Source organism: Mirounga angustirostris, unplaced genomic scaffold (assembly GCF_029215605.1).
Source record: "Mirounga angustirostris isolate CCGP_5_RB_7025 unplaced genomic scaffold, mMirAng1.0.hap1 SCAF_2, whole genome shotgun sequence".
Classification (NCBI taxonomy): Eukaryota; Metazoa; Chordata; class Mammalia; order Carnivora; family Phocidae; genus Mirounga; species Mirounga angustirostris.
This window is the reverse complement of record NW_026991710.1, coordinates 155,127,741-155,151,673: the sequence shown is the minus strand read 5'-3', so window position 1 is coordinate 155,151,673 and position 23,933 is coordinate 155,127,741. Positions and strand designations below refer to the sequence as shown.

At 35.8% G+C, this 23,933-nt stretch overlaps 1 protein-coding gene across 2 annotated transcripts in view; it reads left to right on the top strand.

Annotated features, from left to right (window-relative positions):
• The window catches only part of PPP2R2A (protein phosphatase 2 regulatory subunit Balpha), an 84,374-nt gene extending 69,490 nt beyond the window's left edge, over positions 1 to 14,884 (top strand). For both annotated transcript variants that reach the window (XM_045880045.3, XM_064585359.1), the window contains 6 exons: positions 4,351 to 4,463; positions 5,151 to 5,328; positions 6,642 to 6,806; positions 7,748 to 7,917; positions 10,702 to 10,793; positions 13,883 to 14,884. In XM_045880045.3, coding sequence (XP_045736001.1) covers positions 4,351 to 4,463; positions 5,151 to 5,328; positions 6,642 to 6,806; positions 7,748 to 7,917; positions 10,702 to 10,793; positions 13,883 to 14,162 — 998 coding nt within the window. In that variant the 3' untranslated portion in view covers positions 14,163 to 14,884. The remainder of the gene's footprint in view (positions 1 to 4,350; positions 4,464 to 5,150; positions 5,329 to 6,641; positions 6,807 to 7,747; positions 7,918 to 10,701; positions 10,794 to 13,882) is intronic.
• Positions 14,885 to 23,933: the final 9,049 nt, after the last annotated feature.

The following is a 23,933-nucleotide window of genomic DNA, read 5'->3' as shown; positions in this document are numbered from 1 at the left end:
GATAAGTTACTTTTCTTTTTATAAAGGGAAATGTTTAAAATAAAGGCAGAACTAGGATAAGGGAGCCCTACGTACCTATCACCCAGCTTCAGCAGTTCTCAGTTCATAGCCAGTTGTTTTTTCAGGTACTTCTGCTTCCCCTCCTTCTCCGTGTTGTTCGGAAACAAATCCCATTTCAGTTCATTTATGGATTAAATCTTAATTACCTTTCACTTCTCCATTGATACCCACATGTGTCTTCCATGCAGGTTTACACGTGCTCTCTGTGGTTTGAAATAAGCAAGGCAGTGTTTAACCAGATGAGCCTTTCTAGACAGTAAACTCTACAAAGGCTCAGTGGAGGGAGAGACCACTGGGAATTCCAGTGGTTGGGTCTCGGGTATGTGACTCTATGTAGTATTTTTCTGTAGACGGAAACAACAGTGTCACCCAAATAGGTTTACCATGTAAATTTTAAGTCCTTGATTAATAATACAAGTTATTTTAAAGGGCTTCTGTCTTTTGTTGTTGTTACCATTAATGAATACTAAATAAAATACAATTATTTGGGGCTGTGGTACTTTTTTTGTGCTAAAAAACAGAGCCCACTTTGGAAGGATAAAACGTGTGGGGATTTTACAGACTGCTATGTCTGGATGTGGTGGAATGGGAAAAGGACGGAAGGACTAAAACTTAAGCTATATCTGGAAAGCTTTATTGTTTAAAAAGAGAGAAAATAATCATGGGAGAATGTCAACATCTTTTAAAACTAAGTAATAATTTTGTATTATTTGGTATAGTTGTCTCTGTGAGATTGAGCACAATAATACCTCCTCCCCTACATGTAACAGGCCTTTCCACTCAAATCCTGTAGGAGATTGGTGGAGAATAGGACTAAACATACCACCTTTGACTGACCAAAAGTAATCTTACTTTTGTCTTTGCATTGGCTTTCCATGGTCATCATAAACTGTCCAGTGTTTCCCAAATTGGTTTTACTTAAATAACTTCATAGTGCCCATCTTACAACTTTAGTTCATTTAATGTTTCTTCTGGTTACTGTTCTTTCTTGTTCATCTCCTTTTGCTTTCTTTGAGTTCTCCTAAACTCTTCCGCATTGCAGAAATGTCCACCTCTAACCTGTTGACTGTGGGTCTTGAATAGATGAGTAATACAGAGTTCACTAGTAAATGCCTTGTGTTTTAACAGCTTGTTTATAAGAATCTTTAATAATAAAGCTGCATTCCCACAAAGGAAACTTGGTAGCAAAGTCTTCCCTGTCCCAGTCTTCTTTTTATAGTGAAAAGGAGCACTGGGACTTTGGGACTTCTGGAACCCTCTTTACTTGTTAGTATTTTTTTTTTTTTAAGGTTTTATTTATTTGAGAGAGAGAGAGAGTGAGAGCGAGCATGCATGAGCAGGGGGGAGGGGTTGAAGGAGAGGGAGAAGCAGACTCCCTGCTGAGCAGGGAGCCTGACTCAGGGCCTGATCCCAGGACCCTGGCATCATGACCTGATTCACAGGCGGACCCTTAACCGACTGAGCCATCCAGGCGCACTTTACTTGTTAGTATTGACAGTATAGGGAAACACCATAGAGCAGTGGTTCTTAACCTTTTAGAAATGACACATTTCTTTGAGGAATCTAATAATCCCCTTATAGAAAAATACATATATTTCCATAATTTTGCATGCAGTTCTATGGAGTTTGGTTATTGTCACATACCTCCAGTAGGCCAAAATCTACAGTTAAAAAAGTCACTACTACAGAGCTTAAGAATTTTGATTTTTTTAAAAAATTTGTTACACTTATTAAAATATTTTATTTCTGACCTGCCTTGTTCCCAAGCATTGCACAGAAATTGTATAGTACTTTTCTGTCCTGTGTTTATGTTACTAAATTTTTTTAAACCTTTTTTTTTTTTAAGATTTTATTTCTTTGAGAGCACACAGGCAGGGGGCAGGGGCAGAGGGAGAAGCAGGCTCCCCGCTGAGCAAGGAGAGGGGACTGATGTGGGACTCAGTCCCAGGACCCTGGGATCATGACCGGAGCCGAAGGCAGACGCTTAACCAAATTTTTTTAACCTCTTAAGTGACAAATTTTATCACTTAGAAAATGGGTTTTAAAGTGTAATATGTCTTAAAAATCTGTTTACCCGGTTTTTCGTGATACAAAAAAATAATTTTCTTCTTAAAACACTATTAGGAACCATAAACTAATCACATCTTATTTGAAAAGTTTGATAAGTACATTGTGATTTCTTTATCTGGATCTTTGGTAAGGATGATGAATTTGGACAGGCCATAAAGACAGTTAATGGGGATTGGGCTAGGGGAAACTTTTCATCCTTATTTTTAGATGATAATTACTCCCAAAATTAAGAGTTTAGGCTTGACTCATTACATTTGGGGACAAGTAGAATATCCTAAAATATATAAATCTTTACCTAGACATAGCACATAGAAAACACATATGATTTAACTGTAAGATAACTCTAAACAAGATTAACTAGGGTTTAGATAAAGTAATAGATTACAAGTTAGTAAAGTTAGCAATTTTTTTCTGCTTACACTTCATCCTTGCAAAGGGTATCCACAGGGTTGGCTAGTACCCCCTTCAGCACCAGGCAGAGAGAGAGAGGTGGCAGGCCTAGAGGAGTCCCTAGAAAGGGTGACAGCATTTTAGAAAGTGCCTCTATGCACTGTTTTTTTAAAATCGTACCCATTGGCTTATGAAAGGACCATTAAGAATGCGATACTTTTATATGAATGCAATTTGAAGATTATAACAAAAGTATTAAATAAACATGCATGAGTCTGTAATGATTTAAATAAATAAGCAGGGAGTGGAGATGCTTCTTAGAGAATTTCAAATATATGGAGGGATGCTTCTCCTTTATAGGGACTGTAACTTAATTTTTCCTTTAAGTGTGGACTGGACTTTAGAGATTCATTTCCAAAGACTAGAGTATGGCAAGGGGGAAATTAATAACTGCAGTGGAGAAACCTGGCAGATACCGCCTTAACCAAGTGAACAGAGCTTTCATCACCAGTGGAAAAGTCATGTTAATACCATGTTATACCTTCACTTCACCTCTGATATTCTTTCTAAAACCCAGTGATCCCAGTCTGATCATGAGAAAACAGACATACCCAGTCGAGACATTCTACAATACCTCACTGCTGCTTCTCAGAACTGTCAGGATGATGAAAACTAAGAAAAGTCTGAGAAATTGTTAAAGTCAGAGAGACTAGGGAAACTTGACAACTAAATACAGTGTTGTTTGGATCCTGGAACAGAAAGGGATGTTAGTAGAAAACCTGGTGGATTCTCAGTAAAGTCTGGAGTTAGTCGGTAGTAATGTACAATGTTAATTTCTTAGTTTTAACAAATATACCATGGTTGCATAAGATGTTGACATTAGAAGAATTGGATGAAGGGTATAATGGAAACACTTTGGACTATCTTTGTAACTTTACTGTAAGTCTAAATTTACTCCAAGATAAGCGTTTCTTTAAAAAATACTATTAAAAACATTTAAAAAATACTATTTAATATATTCTTGATAACCTAGAGATTTTGTCTTAAAGAACTTGGGGACATAGCTTTTAATTGGTCATTTTTTTTTTTCAGACCCTGACCAACTTGACTTGAATCCCTAATACAACAGGGAAAGATAGATATAAACAGAGGCATCCAGTCTATGAAGGAATTTGTGGAGTCTTTGGTAGGATCTGCTAGGAAGTGTGGGACCAAGGGAGATAGATAATCCTTTATCATTTTTATTCTAAATAATAGGCTGTGTTTGTTCTCTTTTTAAAAATATTAAGTATATATATGTATGTGTTTGTGTTTACATACGTGGGTGCTTACACACACACACACAGACACACACACACCTTTTCCCCTCTCCAGCTTTAATTATTTTAATTATTTTTAAAGGACAAGGACCTGGCTGTGACGTGATTTTAATTTTGAGGGGCGCCTAGGTGGCTCAGTCTGTTAAGCATCTGCCTTCAGGACCCTTCTGCCCAGGGTCCTGGGATCAAGCCCCATGTCAGTTTCTCTGCCTCTCCCTCTACCTGCCACTCTGCCTGCTTGTGCGCACGTGCTCTCTCTCTCTCTGTCAAATAAATTAAAATCTTATTAAAAAATGGTACTTTGAGTGCCATTAATGTATAAATTTGTGATTTCTATGTATATGTGTTTTTATTCTCCAGGTAATGGGAAATTTGTTTTTTATTAAGTCACATAAGAGAGTTTATTCTTGGGACCCTTTTAGGTGAAATACGAAATAGCTTGTTTGAATATGCCTTAAATTTCTATTAGTATTATTCTTTTTTTGAGGACTTTTTTCATTTTTCTCTCCAGATAAAACAATAAAATTATGGAAAATCAGTGAAAGGGACAAAAGACCAGAAGGGTATAACTTGAAAGAGGAAGATGGAAGGTATAGAGATCCTACTACAGTCACTACACTACGAGTAAGTACTTAAGAAAAAATGATCGTAATTCTGATAGTGTTCTGTATTCATATTAGATAGTCTAGACCCTGAGCAGAACTTGAATAGGATTAACTATAATCTGCCCCCCCCCCCCGAACAATTTTATAACCAGATAGGACATTAAAAACTCCCGTTTTAAATAACCGTGTCCCACATAGAGGTCTCTCTGTGCCAGGGGCTGACCCAGGACCCAGTGCAACACTGTTTTATACAATGCCGCACTCTCTTTTGCCCTCATGGTTTGAATGTCAGCTCTTATACGTATCAAGATTAATTTTCTTTGGAGATAAAGAAGTAGGTAGAACTGGACCAGATATCCTAGTTGCAGCTAAGAAATACCAAGAATTAGATGCTCTGGGCTAATTTCCTTCTTAGCCAGTTCAAACCAGAAACATTGAGCTTTGCAAGTCTCCAGCAAAAGATTGGAACTAGAAAGCAAAACAAATTCTCATAGTATTGCTATCTATAAAAGAAGGTAAATTAACCAAATAATTTATTTTTTTCTCATTTCAACACTTTAAGGATCAACATCAGTTGCTTTATAAAGCTAAATCTGTGTAATATTATAGTGTTCCCTCAAAAACTAGGATAAAGAACTGAACCTTAAGTGCCGTTGTAAATAGTGAGCATTTTGTAATGATCGTTTTTCATGTGTCTTATTGACAGGTGCCAGTCTTTAGGCCCATGGACCTAATGGTTGAGGCCAGTCCACGAAGAATATTTGCCAATGCTCATACATATCACATCAACTCAATTTCTATTAATAGTGATTATGAAACATATTTATCTGCAGACGATTTACGGATTAATCTTTGGCATCTGGAGATTACAGACAGGAGTTTTAGTATCCATTTGGTTTCTTTTTTTGGTGTTTGGTAAAGAAGGCATGTTGTGCCCATACTAGATTTATTTTCCATCTCTCCTTTGGGTATTTTTATTTCTTCTCTTTGAAAGTAGCTCCTTACTTTATACCACTTTTTCTTTGTGTTTAAGTGATTAAACAGTGGGTGAAGTTCTTTGATAAAGAGCGTAACGTATTGATTTAAAAACAGGGTTCTTGGAATTTTAAGTACTATTATAGTAAGTTTAGTACTTAGTACTAAATACTTTGCTGTAATACTATGTATATTAAGTACTGCCTACACCATGAGTGTAGGTACAGTATGTGCCTATGAACAGATTTTTTTTAATGGTTGAGTTTTTTACAAAACAAATGTGTGGAGCATTATTTATTAAAAATGTAATTATAAAAATATTCTTAGTAAGGTTGGCAAAAGAAATTCATACAAGTCATGATGCATGGTGGTATGAAGTCAGTAGAAATACTCTCCAGATGCCACTTTCATTGTATTATCCTTCTGAGATTTTTCTGTACATGTACAAGTGTGTGTGATACAGACATACCTGACAAACACAATACACTATATACATATAGTATGTATGTGTGTGTGTGTGTGTATATATATATATAAAAACATACATATATATATATAAACATCCTAGATTGTTTATGAATATATTTGTTTCAAGTATCTTTTTAAAAGGTTTTGATCAGTGTTTGCAGTTATTGCTGCTAGTGTTAATGTTGTATGTATTTTTAAATAGACATCATTTGAAAAATTCACACTACTATAATTCATATTCTACCCATAGCATATGAAAGAGCCTGTTTCCCTCCACCATTACCAGTCTAGTTAGTGAAAAGTCCTATTTACCAACCATTTATATTTCTTTTTGTTCTTTTCTAGTTTTTTCATTGGATTTATATATACTCTTACTTTTTTTTTGTTTGTTTTTAAAGCACCTTTTTTTATATTAAGTGAATCAACTTCTTTGTGGTACAAATAGGTTCCCCTTTTTGCCCCCTTGAAGTTTTTTACCCTTGTTTTGTTTAGAATGTACACTAATAATATTCTGGGATTTGTATCATACTCAGAAAAAGAGGCCCATCTACAGTCTAACATGGTTTCTTCTAAGATTTTTTCCCAATCTCTAGCAGTTTTGATCCCTCTGGGATTTATACTCCTATAAGGAGTAGAATGCAATTCGGAATTAATACTTGTGCTTAAGTTTATGAATGAATTCTATATTTGAGAAATATAAAACTATATTTGCCCTTTTTTCTAAGTGGAAATTCCTTAATAAAATGCTATCCAGATATTGTGGATATCAAACCTGCCAATATGGAAGAGCTAACAGAGGTGATTACGGCAGCAGAATTCCATCCAAACAGCTGCAACACGTTTGTATACAGCAGCAGTAAAGGAACTATTCGGTTATGTGACATGCGGGCCTCTGCCCTCTGTGATAGGCATTCTAAACGTAAGTGTATGGTCTTTTTTTTCAAATGATAACATTTTCTGTTTTTTTGAAAACTAGCATCAGACGTGGTGACTACGTTTGCATGGGTTTACAAGTCTGAAAACCTGTGTGCCCAGGGCCTCCTGTACCCTTTGGTAAGCTGACTCCACATGAGGCATTGTAGGTTATTCTACTGGAAGAACATAAAAGGCTCTCTTGGGAGCATGTCTGTCGATGTCCCAGTGGATATATTTTTAAATGGAATGTTATTTTGGGGGAACTTGGGGCTGGGCTCTCCAGCTCTTTTTTCAAGTAGAGTGTTGTTTTTTTTCCTACCCTCCTTCCCTCCCTTTTCTCCTTTCCTCCTGCTCTCTCTTGTTGCTTTCTGTTTTGAGCTTTCTAGGAATACTTTTCTGAGAAGAGATTTCCTTGGTTTAAAAAAAAGTTTAAAAGCACTGGGTTAAAAAATTAAGGGGTTGCATTATTGTCTTCATGTTGTTGAGTGTTTTTAAAACTCATGAAAATTGGTACATGCCTGTTACCAAAACAGTTTTATCTGGCCACTAAAAAAAAATAAAATCTGGTATAAATTTGGATGGTGTGTTCCCTTGCGGTGACAGTACAGGCAAAGTCATGGACATATCTGCAGAACCTACAGACCTGGTGCACTTTGAAGTCCGAAGTCCTGGCTGTTCCTGGTTCTGCTAAATCAGCTCTAGGACCCTGGGAGTATATGCTTTTGTATCTTCAATGTCAATGTTAAGTCATTCCCCTTAAGAAACTTTAGGGGAGGTTATGTTCTTATAGTCAGAGAGATGTTTTTTCGGTTCTGCACTAGCCTGTCATCTGTAGCTTACTCTTAGGAAGTTTGTGAATGGTTGTCTCAGCAAGTGCTTTGTCCAAGCCAGAATATTACACAAATTGCCCTTTTTTTTTTTTTTTTTTTTTTTGCTTGTTTTTAGTGTTTGAAGAACCTGAAGATCCCAGTAACAGGTCTTTTTTTTCTGAAATCATCTCCTCTATTTCTGATGTAAAATTCAGCCATAGTGGTCGATATATGATGACTAGAGACTATTTGTCAGTCAAAATTTGGGACTTAAATATGGAAAACAGGCCTGTGGAAACATACCAGGTATTTGCAGTTTTTTCTTTCAATTAGCATATACCCTATTTACTTCTAAGTCTTTATAGAGAAGGATTTTGTACTATGTGTTAATCCCAATGCAGCATGGTTGACCCTTAGGCTTTTTCCTTCAGAGATCCATGAGTATGTTGCTTTTCCATATGTTAATTTTATATATACTTTTATAGGTTGTGTTGTCTATTCAGTTAAAGTGTGATTTTGCTACCAGTTTGGTTCATTATTGACAACTTTTTTCCGCACCACTGTCTACATTTAAAGTGAGGAGGGAAGAGTACTGTAATAAGGTCTAGGTGGGGAAGAGGATTGGGAAGAATGGCCAGTCCTAGTGGAGATGTCCTGGTTGGAGTATGCGCAGGAGTAGTTGAACTAGAGCTTAACTTTGGCGTGCCCATAGACTGGCATTTTGCCTTTTGGCTGATAACTGTTGTCTTAGGCTAAAGGAGAAGGGCTTGAAAGCCCAGTGGACGGCTTTAGGTGTTTGGCTGTCTATTGTAGGATGTTAGTTCTGGGTTCTCTTTTTGTCAGCCAGCCACTGCCATTGATCCCCTATCCCTTTCTTCTGGAGAAGAGAATAAAGACATGTACAGCTGGGGACATGGTGGGGGGCAAGCAGAAACTTGGGGTAAGCCCTAGACTACAGTGTAGAAAACACTTAAACACTGTTTTTAAGAATACAGAATTTATAAATGGTACCTTCCTTATGTTGTGTGTTTTCCATAAAATTAGAATGATGTTTCTCAAACCTTTTAATCCTCTTTGACAAACATAAACTACTTAAGACTCTTCCTTAATGGTATTTGAAAATTTAAAATAAATGCTATGTTGAAACAAAAGCAAAGAGATACATACTGCTTTGTTTTCAAATTACATTTGTGTAACTTCCAAGACTGTGATCTGTCTCCTGGTGTTTCTCACCACCACCACCACTCCTGGTTGCCATTGAGAAAAATTGATTTGAATCTTAACTTCATACTCTTAAAATTGTTTGGTGAGAATCCCTTGTATGTGCATTCTAAAACTTTGCCAAATTGTTATCATTAACTTAACTTGCCGTTTTTCTGCTTATGCTGAATTAGATTAGTGATTCGGAGTAGTCACATTTTATACTCAATATATACAGATTCAGCTGTTGAGTTTAATATAAGCATCTTGCTGAGCTATGTGTGACTAAAGGGTATTTTGATCTTAATAATTTTTTGCCTCCTATCCTGACCCTACCTGAGTTACCGTTCCTCAGTGTTAACAGATTTGTACTTAATGTTACATAGATATGGCCTGAATCATTCCATTATATTTAAAAGTTAAAATGGACACTTAAAAAGACTTTAGGTTGTTTCATAAAGAATAGAGAATTCTAAGCATTTAGAAGGTACCTACTCTTTTCTATCATTAATTCTTTTTTAAGGCTCTCTTTAAGTAACAATAGTTAGTAGATCAAGACAACCCCCCTGATTTGGTATTGGACCTTTCCTATTTTGTAATTTAACAGTGTTAATATTGAAATGACCTTTTAAATACCAGATTTATTTATTTTTTGGCTTATCCCTTTGTGAAATACTAGTGAATTCTACTTCAAAAAACAGGTATATTTTCATTAGATTTTGATATTCTGTGAGGAATATCAAGTGATAGAATTTTTTCAGTGATGCATACGTTGATTATATACAATTGATCTTTGAAGAGCATAGTTTGAACTGCGTGGGTCCACTTTATACATGGATATTTTGTTCTATAAAAAGAATAGAGTACTGCAAATGTATTTTCCTTGTGATTTTCTGAATAACATTTTCTTTCCTCTAGCCTACTTTATTATAGACTACAGTATATAATACATACTACATACACAAAATACATGTTAACTTTATGTTATCAGTAAGGCTTCCCCAGACAACAGTAGACTATTAGTAGTTAAGTTTTGGGGAGTCAAAAGTTATATGTGGATTATTTTTTTGAGATATATTTATTTGAGAGAGGGCAAGAACACGAGCTGGAGGGGCAGAGGGAAAGGGGGAGAGAATCTGAAGCAGACTCCACCCTGAGCATGGAGCTTGACATGGGGCTCGATCTCATGACCCTGAAATCACAAACTTAGCCAAAACCAAGAGTGGAATGGTGTAACTGACTCTGCCACCCAGGGGCCCCTATATGCGCATTTTTGACTGCAGGGGGATTAGCACCCCTAATCCTCGTGCTGCTCAAGGGTCAGTTATAATACCAAATCAGGGCACAGCCATGCTGTGCATAGCATAGGCACTTTAATGATAATGTAGGCTTCCATTATTTATGCCCAGAGAATGGTATTTAAAAAGGAAGTAAAACATAATATTGAGTATTTTTCTATCGGCAATTAATGGACTGAAAAAGCCAAGTGTTAACGTACTCAACTACTAAAAAAAAAAAAAAAAACCATATTCAACTACTGCTATAATAGTCTTTAATTATTCTCTATCTGTACCATTTTCAAATGTATTTTAGTCTAAATATTTTAGTCCAGCTTATAAAGAGTTCATGTGTCATGCCCCAAAGGGTATTTTCTCTGTCCTACAGGAGGAAAATGTGTGTTCATAGAAGGGACCTCATTTGTTTGTGGAAAGGATAAAATGCCTTTATTGTTTGTTGCTCAGAGAGTTGAGTTTTAGTAAGATTACAGAGTATTGTGTCTGTATATTCCTTTTTAAAAAAATGAATTGTTTAAATATTTCCGTAATATCACTTAGATCCTCAGGTGAAAATAAGTATATCTGTAATAATATATTTATATTTAAAACCCAGGTTCATGAATACCTCAGAAGTAAACTTTGTTCACTGTATGAAAATGACTGCATATTTGACAAATTTGAATGTTGTTGGAATGGATCTGACAGGTAATTGATTTTAATTTGAACTTCTCATTCAAATGTGCCTTTTATTAGAGGAAAGAAATGTGCTATTTCACTTCTCCTAGTATGATTGACATAAATTACAAATCCTCACTTCATTCTCTGCCCCCGTTCACTTGAAATAAATTCAATAATCTTGTAATAATAGCAGATAAAAATTAAACATTGTGTTTCACTAGTAACTATGAAAATACACCAAAAAATCTAGATATCTTAAATTATGATTTAAATATCTTTAAATATTTCCCTTTTTTGAACCAGATCAATGACATTTTTGACATGCCAGCAATTAAAATGGTGAAATTTCAGTTTGGTGGTTCATCTAGGAAACTTTTGAGAAATATTTAGGCAGTGGATATTTCATTTGGAATGTTAAACACCAGTTTTTCCAGTATCACATTAATAACTCATAGAAGTGGTAATTACCGTATGTAATTTAACCATATTACCATGAGTAATTAGGGTTTTATAATCCATAATTTTGCCACGATATATGATTTGTTTTTACTATATGGTGAAAATGTGTACCATTATTTCCAAGGACAAATAAGTCTTAATCTTCCAGTTTTTCTTATCAATATTTATTTACCATTTATTGTGTTCCAATAGAACAGAAAATAGAAGAAAACAATGTTGGAATTACTTAAACTTGCCTTCAAGGTCATTAAGAGGTACTTTTTATTTAACAGTAGTTCAATCAGTGAAGCTTAATAACATTCAAGTATCACGGTGTTCTGTGTTACAGAGGATGCTAGAACTTGGATCGTTTATCTTTGGTGTGATTTTTAATATTAACTTTCATCTGAATCTAACATGATACCCAGTAATAGGCTGGTCACAGTAAGCCTAGACTCAGAACAAGCAAGCTTTGCTTTTGAATGCCACTACTTAACACTAAGGCATCAAGAAGGAAGAAGGAAAGGGAAGAAGAGAAAGGAGAAATTTGCAGACAGAGAAAGAAGATACTGATACACTAGGATCTTATGCACTGCTACACCAGCTCTTCCTCACGTTGTTGAAACCTTGTTGGCAGTTTTAAGTTATGTTCCATTATCAAAAAGAAATTCTTGATTTCCTTTACCTTTTGAAAACTTGTTTTGAAATAATTTCAAACTGGGGGAAAATTTGTAAGAGTGACACAGTCTTATTTAGCCCATACTCAGGTTCTCCTGTTACTGTTTGCTGTGTCAGTCTTTTCCTTTATATCTGTCTCTATAAAGACACAAATAGACACACATACTTTATTTGTTAACCAGTTGGGAGTAAACTCCAAACATGGTGCCCCATTGCCCTTAAACTTTTTAATGAGCATTTCTTAAAAGTTAAGAGTCTCTCCTGTATTATGACAGGGCAGTCATCTAAAGCAGAACAGTTCCCGTTGGAGCCCATTAAAATTTCACCAGCCCTCTCAGCCATGTCTTTCCTAGCAAAGAAGAAAATCCAGTCGAATATCCAGTCCCAAAGTATATGTAACATTTAGTTGTCCTCTCTTGTTCTCCTTTAATCTGGAACGGTAGTTCATGCTTTCCTTGTCTTCTGCGACTGGCATTTTTGAAAAACAGGCCAATGATTTCATAGGAGGTTTCTTAATTTGAGTGTTATCTAATGTTTCCTCATAATTTGATTCAGGTTATACATTTTGGGCAGGTACACAGAAATGCTGACCTACGAAAACCTTTTAAAACTTACAAATAGCCATAGACCTAGGTGTCCTAATTATTGAAACCTCACAAATTCAAATAATACGGGGATGCCAATCCAAACTACATAAAATCATTTTAAAAGAAATACAGTTTTATTACCCTCAGGCACATGCACCAATTTGAGTTTGATTAAAATGTTGTCAAGTGTCCTTTGGAGGAATTGACATTACTGAATAGATGGTAATCATTTGTATTTCATATATGACCTATATCTTTGATACTTATAAATACTCCGTTGTTTTCAAGTATTACTTTAAACAGTTCCTTGATAGTCTATAATCTTATTTACAATAATTATTTAAACCATGTGGGAAGAACATGGTAAGTAATAATAGCACCAGACCCTTTCTAAATTAACAGTTTCAAACTTGTGAGGTTTTGCTTATTGGGTACTTAAAACTTGGCAAATGTTGAGCAGTGACGGATGGAAAGTTGAACTGACAGAGCTACCCTGGGTAGGGTTAAAATTTGGCAACCCTTTAGACGGATACTATTAAAAATATTTGTCCCCCCAAAAAGTGCTTAAAATGTATTTAATGTTATAGGTAAAATGATTTCCTGTTAAGAAAAAATTTATATCCTACTCTCTTAATTTTTAATTAATTTTTTTTAATTTTTTTTATTCATTTGTCGGAGGGGGAGAGAGAGAGAGAGCACACACAAGCAGGGGAAGCTGCAGGCAGAGGGAGAAGCAGGCTCCCCGCTGAGCAGAGAGCCCGATGTGGGGCTTGATCCCAGGATCTGGGATCATGACCTGAGCTGAAGGCAGGCGCTTAACCTACTGAGCCACCCAGGCGTCCCAGAAGGAGATTTCTTATAAGCATTCATGAGATAGCATTATCCCAACCAGACAACATCCTAGGAACAAATTCTATAGTTTATAATTTAAATCACAAAGTAAAGCATTGGTTTCTTATGAACAGCTATTTACCATGAATTTTGAAGGGTTTTAGAACCTGTGATCCCACAGTTGGTTGGTATTTCAAGAAGCTACCTACAGATTTAGTTAATCACAAAGCCTGTAGTTGCAAAAATATATTCAGCAGAGGTTATTTTAGTACTACTACTAAGAAGATATTCTTGAGAATACTTTCAACTTTGGTGATAGTTTTGGTAGTCATGAAAAGGAGACTAGAAATCTCCTAGTTACTAGAAATCCAAGTTAACTACCACTAACTAGTACCAGACTAGTACCAGTTTATTTGAATAATTGGTCCCTGGGTTGGTGTCAGCAAGCCTCTCCTTAAGTCCAGATCAGCTTGAAGTAGCTATTTCCTATGCGGTAATAGGCTAGGTTTCATCACTGAATCGTTTTGCTGGAAATTAACTTTTGCTCACTTATTTGACTGCGTCCTCTGTTTACTTTTGCAGTGTTGTCATGACCGGATCTTACAATAATTTCTTCAGAATGTTTGACAGGAACACAAAGCGAGACATAACCCTAGAAGCGTCACGGGAAAACAACAAACCTCGCACGGTTCTGAAGCCACGCAAAGTCTGTGCAAGTGGCAAGCGAAAGAAAGATGAAATCAGTGTTGACAGCCTAGACTTCAACAAGAAAATTCTTCATACAGCCTGGCACCCCAAGGAAAATATCATTGCTGTAGCTACTACAAACAATCTGTATATATTTCAAGACAAAGTGAATTAGGGTTGGCATTCCCAGCAGAAGAGCCCACTTCCTGCTTAGTTGAGATAGTTGAATCTAGCATTCGTACCTAAAAAAGAGAGAGGTCCATTGTGGCGCCCCTTTCCAGTGTTTGACAATGTGCCATTCGACAACACATTTTTTATAGCTACATGGAGAAATCTCTGTGGATTCATCACTGTGGTGTTCTCCATGTCTGCTAGCCATGTAGGTAAGGGTAGGGCACTTTTAATTTAAATGACTTCTTGCACCATCTTGCCTAATGGACTAGATTGGACTGTATCAACATTGATTTACTCCACTTTTTATGCCTTCCATTGTGATGACGTCAAACACAGTGAAAGCCTTCAGTCATGCTTATGGGATTTAATTGTGTATCCTCATTACTGTATCATTTGTGGGGTACACCCCTCCCCCTTTTTTAAATTAAATACAGCTCATTCTTACTGTGGCTTGTAGCATTCCTCCTCTTCTGGCCTCCTGGACTCTTCCCCTTCATCTCTTTTACCCTTGCCCCCTCCACCCAGTCTTGGTGGTGGTATATTAAAAAAAAAGAACGAACGAAAGCACACGAAATGAGTCAGTTTGGGGTCAGTGGTAAAGGGGCTATATGTTGCGAACAAATGTTTTAACAACAGTTGGCTGTAATCACTCCTTGCCGTGTCTGGCACCGAAAATAAGGAAAAAAATACTACTACTGAATAAAAGTGACAAAGAATGGAGAATCTGGTTTTCTTTTTTCTTTTTAATCTACCTCTTCAAGCTAATATTTTGTGTCATACTTTTGGGCGCAGTGAAATGAAATGAGTTTCCATTGTTTAATTGGTATTTTTGTTAATTATCTTTAACAAGTGTTCTTTTACATGGAGAAGGAGAGGTCTTGGTTCTGTATGAACGTGTTTTGAATATATACTGGTATTACTAAGGATTTCACAATCTATAAATTGCTAGAGATTTTCTTTTTTTTTTTTACTGTGGTTATAAGAGTATTGGATACATTGTATCTACACTTAACTCATCTGTTAATGAAATTGTTGTAAATGGGAACCAAATTTGTAGAACTTCATTTTTAAAGTCTTTTTACAGTGCTTAATTTCATTTTTGCCTTACTAAAGTCAAAGACTTAAACTTTTTTAACAGGTTAAAACTTTTTTTTGTCATTCAATTATAAAACAAAACTATCAAGTGATTTACAGAGATAAAATTGACACTGCACTATTTTTTTTTGTATTTTACTGCTTTCAAATCTGAATGAAATGTACTTTGCCATAGATGTTTTTCCTCTATTTTTGGTTTTCCAAAGTATTAATATTAAAGACAAACTTTAAAGGTACAGTGTTCAAAAAGTGCTTCATGGACTCCCAATAGCTGCCTCAAAGAAAAATTTTAGTAATCTATATATGATTACATTTCCCTATCCAAAGATGAAGAGTACTCCTATTTTTAATAGGTAGAATGTACCTTTGTCAGTCTTGCAGAAGCTTTAATGGAGAAACAAATGGACTTTATTTTTTAAAATATAAATCGAGTAGGCATTTATATTATTAGAGAATGGTTAGTGTGTTTTGGCTGAGCAGTAATAGACAACCTTGAAGTTTCGAGGACTCTGAGTGCTTCTTCTATGTCCACTACCTGCTGTTCTATTCTCATCAATGAAAAATGATTAGACAATTGAACCGTAATTCCCTCTACACGTATACAAATACTATGTTCTTGTAAGTTAACATTTTTAGCATACAGAAATTTTATGTAATAAAATTACTGTATCTTTTGGACTTAACAAATTTGAATTTGTATTTAAACACATGATATGTCTGATAATTCTTAAAGTAATGGCACTTTTACTAACTTATTTTGGGGGTGTTGGGTGCATTCTTAATTTGTGTTATTTATTTCTCACACTTGACTTGGAGTGGGATATTCTCCTGCCACAGTATCAAACACTGATACTTGTCTCTGATCAGGCAGTGTTCCAGATCTTTTTGGAAGATTGTTTCCCTAAAGTTTGGGTGTAGGTCTTGAGATAATACCGCCAAACAGCTCTTGGAAATTCTCTTTTGATTCAGCAGTAGCTGTAATGATTCTCACCCATGACACTAAGGGTTAGTTTTTTATGTTAAAGAGAAACATTGCTAAAATTAAAAATGCCTCTATAAAGGAATGCTATTATAAATTGTAATGATATTCTCAAGTATCAATTTTTAATTTATTTGATGTAGCAAATTCTAAGCCCAGCCACTCATCTCATATGGTCATGGTTAATCTTTTTATTAATAAAAATTTTGCTTAGAATAAACATAGTCTTGTCAAATTGCTTGTATTCTATTCTCTTGACACCTACATTCATACCCTGTCCCTTCTGTCTTAACCTTTTTTTTTTTTTCTTTAATTACAGTAGGAAAAAAACTCTTAATCTCCTTTGATCTTTATTTAGTGGCTGGGCAATAGTTATTTTATAAATCTCTAACTATGTAAACACAACTTTATATAACAACTAACTACTGGGTATTAAGCTTTCTTCTGTGAAGCTCTTAGTCTTTCGGAATAAATACTACATTCGTGCAGGGGTTTTTTTCCTTTCAAATTGTGAGGGTCTTTTTTATTTTATTTTTTTTTAAGTGAGGATTTTTTTAAACCTTCAGTGTGAGAAGGATTCTGGTTACAGATATTCCTAAAGAAAATGAGAAATAGAAAAACAGGTTCTTCTGGTGTGTAACATGATTTATTTCAAGTAATAGGTTTTTAGTCTTGGAAAATTTATGTGAAACCTAAACAGTACTGACAAGTATTTTTAATGGAATATAAATCATTACCTTCTTAGGGAACACTTTCAGCATTTTTTTTTTTTAATCACATATACATTCAAGTGGAGGTAGTACTGTACACTTCTGGAAGAACAAAACCAAGCCAAGAAAAGAGAAAAAAGGTGAATGCTAGGTAATCGAGAACCAAGTCAATTTATTTAGTATTTGAGAGCACTACTATATGGGGTATCTTCTTTATTCAGTTGGTTGGTAAGCTGTGTTTGTGTGTGTGTTTGTGTGCGTGTTAACCATGGCTAAAAAGGTTTTTTACACATCTCTTCCCCAAACCTGCTTAGGTTAGAACCTAACCCTGCTTAGAACCTGACCCTGCTTCATTTCGTAAAAATGCATATGAGGCCAAAACATTTTTAACTCTTCAGTAGTAGTATCAAATGATTAGTGAATTTGCAAGGTCTGGGGATGGTCTCAACTGCTGAAGATACTTTTTTAAGCATAATGATAAATTTTTTGTCTCCTTGACATTTTATTGCATAATGGTATTAGCACTGTGACTTACCTCTGTGTAAGCATTAAGAAATGGCCACCTTAAATAAACATAAAAACAAATGCCCACCTTCTGGGATTAAAGTTAATACATACGAAAAGTTCCTCTTTAGCACAGAACCTATCATACTGAAGGCACTACAAGATTCCTCCAAAAGGAGAAACCTGGCAAAGAAATAAACTGGCATAAAGGGCAAAGACAGTACTTGTTTCTTTTAATATTCTAGCTACAGTTACACTCTAGTGTGTGAACAGCAACAAGTTATTTGAGGGCTTTCCCACTAGGGGGCAATGGTTAAGCCCTGAACAGGTATTTTTAAGAATACATCAACAGGAGAATTCTATGCCTGAACTGTAAGACCTTAATTATTAAAAACTAAGTTGGGAGCCAAATAAAGGGAAAGTCCAAAGCGTATTTGTGTCCAGATAAAACCAGTATTCAACATGAATACTAGGAGTGCTCAATTGAGGGCCCAGTGATAGAGGGGGGATCCCTCATGTCGGTCAACGATGTCTGTCATGGTCGTATCTTCCTGGGCAAGCAACCAAAAGGAAATTAGAAGAAGAGTTTTGAGCTGTCAATCATAGCCTATATAGTCTGCCCACCTTTTGCAAAACCGAGTCCTTACGTGCCACGCTCGCTTTCTTTTACAAGGAAACCGGGAATTACATGTTGGTTTATGTCGAACTTTATGTGGAGTTAACTTTGGGACACCATTTCCTTTTACTGTATCTTGAATACATGTTTTTCAGGAAGTACAAAAAGGAAAAGTACCCCACCAGTAATCTCATCATGCAGAAAAAACGTTTGTTTTTTCTTTTTCACCGAAAATGGAATCCTGTATAGTTCTATGTCCTATTCCTCCACTTACCGTTGTGTTTTGAGCAGTTTCCCAGATCAGAATACTCTTTAAGCAAGATTTCCCTGTCTGCATAGCCTCACGTTGGTGGATGATCCGCTATTTATTTCATCAGTCCCTGTTGTGAGGGCTGATTTTTGTTTTCATTTTGCAAATAGAAGAAGTACCTTAGTGTAAGATTTTTAAGGATACATTTCTAGAAGTATAGTTTCTGTATTAAAGGGTATGGATATATTTAAGATTTGATAGATCTTGTCAGATTTCCTTCCAAAACTGGAAGTTCCGTAACAACTCTATGGGATTACCCATATCGTCACATTCTCACTAATGGACAAAAATCCTATGTTTTATCTTTAATTTGAAAAAGTCAAAAGTGGTAAACCAATTTGTGTTTTTGTATTTCTAGCCAGGTACTAATTGCTATAATCTTGATACAAGACATACGTTCTGTAAATATTTTCTCCCAGTCTGAGCTTGTCTTGTCTTTTCTTCTCTTGACAGAGCTCTTCGAAGAGCAGCAGTTCTTAATTTTCATAAAGTCCACTTGAGCAACTTTTTCTTTAATGGATTATGCTTTTGGTGTCCTATCTAAGAAACCTGCCTAACTTAAGGTGACAAAGATTTTTTATTTTTTAGGACTTCAGTAGTTTTCAGTTTTTACATTTAGGTCTGGGATCCATTTGAGTTACTTTTTACATATTGTACATATAAAAATTACATATCCACCACAGATCAAGGTTTTTCTTTGCACCTTTGTCGAAAATCAGCTGACACAGTGTTAGTCTATTTCTAAACTGTTCCATTAGTTCATACGTGTGCTTTCGCCCATACTACATTGCCTTGGTTGCTATAGCTTCCCATAAGCCAGTAAATCAACTTTATTCTTTTTAAAAAACGTTTTGCAATTTTGGTTCCTTTACCTTTTCTTTATACATTTTAGAGTCAGCCTCTTGGCTTTGATGATAATTGTACTGAATGCATAGACCGGTTCAGGGAGAGTGGACATTTTAGTATTTGTCCTCCAAACCATGAATGCAGCATATTGCTCTGTTTTATGTGGGTCGTTGACTTCTTTTATCAGTGTTTTTAGTTTTTAGTATACAGATCTTGCACATATATTGTTCCTAGTTCATGTTTTTTGTGTGTATACGTACAAAATTTTCAATTTCTAATTGTTCATTGTGAATATCTAGAAATACAATTGATTTTTGTATATTGACCTTGTATCCCGATAACTTAACCAAATCCACTTATGTAGATTTTTAGAAGTTTTCTATTCAGTCATGTTGTCTGCAGCTTATTTATAATAAATGTTTTCTTTCTTTACAGTCTTTCTAATTTTCCTTTCAAATGCCTTTTATTTCTTTTCCTTGCCCTGCTGGACTGGTTAGACCTTTCAGGTGATGGTGAAAGCAGTGGTGAGGTCAGACACATCCTTGCCTTGTCACCAGTCCTGGGAGGCGAGCATTCAGTCTTCCACCATTAAGTAGGTTAATTGTAGGATTTTTGTAAATGGCCTTTTTTAGGCTGAAGAAATTCCCTTTTATTCCTGATTTTCTGAGACTTGTTAATCATGAATGGATGTTGGGTTTCCTCCGATGTTTTTTCTGCATCTATTGAAACAATCATGTCTTTTTTTTTCTTCATAAAGTTGATGTGTGAATCATATTCATTTTCCTTTGTAGGACCAGCCTTGAATTTCCAGAATATTGTTTAGATTCCTTTGCTAGTATTTTGTTGAGTATTTTTGCATCAATGTTCATAAGGGATACTGATCTGTAGTTTCCTTTCCTTTTAATGGCATTGTCCGGGCAGTGTAATTTTGCCCTCATCAAATGAGTTATGGAAGAATGTGGGCAGAATTCATATAATTTCTTCCCTAAATGTTGGATAGTATTCACCAATAATGCCATTTGGGCCTCTTTACTGGAAGATTTTTATCTGAACTCAGTTCTTTAAATGGAATTATGCAGACTACTTCTTGAGTTTTGGCAGTTTGACTTTCAAGGAAATTGTCCATTTCATCTAAGTTATCAAATTTATGAGCATAGTTATTCATAACATTCTGTTTTGTCTTACTCTGCTCAGGCTACTATAACAAAATACCATAGACTGTGTTTTCTCTTACTTTCTTTTCCTCCCCCTCCCCCTTCTCCTCCTCCCTCTTCTCAAACTGTCTCTCCCTCCCCTTCTCCTTCTTCTTGTTCTTCTTCTTTTGTATTCCAACCAAAGAGTTTATTTCATTTATGGATAGAAAGTCCTTCCCTTCATTTATGGTTAGAAAATGAGAAAAAGCTCTTTAATCATTTTTTACATTTCATGCTTTTTATCATGATTCATTGTATTTCTTCACTGCATTTTCATTTTATTAATGATGACATATGAGAGCTATTAATTTCACTATATTTTAAATTTAGCCATTAACTAGAACATTTAGTAATTGCACTTTGTATGTCAGTTGATACTTTGGTGTTTTGTGTAATTATATTGTCTACACATAATTTCATTTATTTTCCAGTATTGAATCTCTTATTTCCAAATCTCTGACTTTTCTGCTTTAATAGCAGTAACTTTCAAAGTAATGCTAAATAAAAAACAGATACGAAGTTGTTTGTTTTATTCATGACTGCATGGGGAATACCTTTGGTGTTTGTTGTTAAGTATAATGTGGACTGTTGACTGAGATACTCTTTATCACGTTAAGAAGAAAAATCTCCCTGGTTCTATTTTCACTAAGATTTTTTTTCTTTTTATCAAATGTAACAATATCAAATGCTGTGGCTGTCTATTGAGTTTATTTTTATTCCCTTTGAAACTACTAAATTGATGAATAATATTTTTGGAATTTTACCTCTGTCTACTAGATGACATTGATCTTTAGTTCTTGTGTATAGCTGTTTTTGTCAGGATTGGGGCCAGCTTCATAAAATTAAATGAGATGGTTTCATCTCTCTCAATGCTTTAGCATGGTTTTGCTTCTTTTACTCAGGTGTACTCTCGGTAATCCCAGCGGAGTGGAGGTGGGGTGGCACAGAGGTAAGGTGATATTTATTTCTGTGGTGGTCACTGTCTTCTCCAGAAGATCCTTCTTATTTTAATTCTGAACTCCATCAAGGTTATAATAGTTAAAATTATTATAGGTAAAGAATCCACTCCAAATTACCAATAATATGTCCTATTAGCATAATCTTGACCTATACATCAATAAAGAAGTACTTTATTGCTTAAAGGGACCTCAAACCTCATTAAGCCAAGCTCCTCAGTTGAAAAATGGCAAAACATAAAACTGTTTCATCAAGAATCACATAGCTGTGAGTCACTCTACAAAGAGAACTATAACATATGTCCCTTGTGGGAATTGAAATGTACTGTTACTTTATTATTCTCTGAATCACGCAGCAAAGTCAGCAGAATGAAGCACCAAAATTTGAACTTTCACTAGTGACATTTTGCTTCTTCCCAGTATCTTTGAAAATGTTAATCTATTGGCCCCAATCTAGATCAAACCCTTGCTGCCCAGCAGTTTACTCAATAATGCCAGAAGGGATCCAGATTGATCAGCTTGTATAGTTGTTATCTTAAATAGCAAAGAACAGGTGGTTAGGATGTGATGGAATGCCACACTAGGAAGCCTGCCACTCTAAGAAAATATAAAGTTCTTTCTCTCCTCCTCTTACCCTTTCTTCACTCTCTCCCCTCGTGGCCAAGTGCTGACGGATCTCGTGGACAAGTTTATTCCACTACATCTACTTAACTTCCCTTTCTTCTGTGACCATTTGAGCTTGTCCCTCTCCTGCTTTGGAATTAGGACACAATTATTTGTAATTGCGTATGATATTAAGGAGTCAACACTCAATATAATAATAAAATATTTTGCAGAGTATATCCTGGTTTACGTAGTCCTCTTATAAACTTTCATTTGATCCCAACTATATTTCTGAAATGGTGAAAGAGTGTTACTCTCCCCATTTGACCCTTGAAATCAGGACTCAGAGGATGTGACTTGCGCAAAATCTTACCACTTGGTGGGTGCCTGGGTGGCTTGGTCGTTAGGTGTCTGCCTTCGGCTCAGGTCATGATCTCAGGGTCCCAGGATCAAGTCCCACATCGGGCTCCCTGCTCGGCGAGAAGCCTGCTTCTCCCTCTCCCACTCCCCCTGCTTGTGTTCCTGCTCTCGCTATCTCTCTCTCTGTCAAATAAATAAAATCTTTAAAAAAAAAAAAACAACAACAACTCACCACTTGGTAAAAGCTTGGGTTCAAACCCAGTTTTTCTTACTCTTGTTCCCATGTGTCCTTTTGTACAATATTAAACACACTGCCTCTTTGTTATTAAAGGCACTTTTTATTTTTAATTTTGTTTCTATTTTATAATGGAGGATGATGATGATAGTTTCACTGCACTAAAGATTTTACATAAATTAACTCATCTAATTTTCATAAAAGTGACTTGCCTAGAGCCACACAACTAATAAATAGTAGAGCCAAGGTTTCAACCTAGTTGGGCCATCTCCAGAGCCCACAGGCTTTTTTTTTTTTAAGATTTACTTATTTATTTTAGAGAGAGAGCATGAGCAGGAGGAGCAGAGCGAGAAGCTCAGGGCTCCACTCAGGGCTCAGTCCCATGACCCCAACCAAACCAAGAGTCCGATGCTCAACAACTGGGCTACCCAGGCGCCCCTCCAGAACCCATAGTCTTAACCACTATGTTAGATTGCCAGAAAAAAAAATAAAGTTCATCCATAATGCCACCACGCAGGGGTCATTCGTTTTGCTTTCTGTTTTATAAACGATTTTCACATTATGGCCCATATTTTCCCACGACTGAGAAACATTTTCATTTTTAATGGCAGCATTACAAAGATACACCGTGGTATATTAAATTGACTTCCTGTTGGCCACATCTAGATTTTTTTCTAACTTTTTGTTGTTGTTGCAAGTAATTTTGCAATGGCTATCCATATACAGACATCTAGTACTCTTTATTTTGTTAGACTAATTTCCTGAAAATGAAAGTTCTAGATCAATTAGCTACATTTTAAATCTGGATATAGTGTTATAACTGTCCACCAAAAAGGTTGTAGACAAAGCTTTGTTAGGAAGTGAAACAAGCAGGAAGAAAGAAAGAAAGAAAAGGGGGCGCCTGGGTGGCTCAGTCGTTAAGCGTCTGCCTTCGGCTCAGGTCATGATCCCAGGGTCCTGGGATCGAGCCCCACATCGGGATCCCTGCTTGGCGGGAAGCCTGCTTCTCCCTCTCCCACTCCCCCTGCTTGTGTTCCCTCTCTGGCTGTGTCTCTCTCTGTCAAATACATAAATAAAATCTTTAAGAAAAAAAAAGAAAGAAAGAAAAGAAAAGAAGAAAGGACAGGACAGGACAGGAAAGGAGGAAGGAAGGAGAAGAAAGAAAAGAAAAGAAAGAAGAAAGAAAGAAAAAGAAAAAAGAAAAAGAAAGAAAGAAAGAAAGACAAAGAAAAAGAAAGAAAGAAAGAAAGAAAGAAAAGAAAGAAAGAAAGAAGCTAAGGTCCTAATTTAGATATCAGTGTGACAGGTGCCAAAGCAGTGGATCAAAATGTCCATGTCCTTACTGATTTATATTAAATTTGGCCC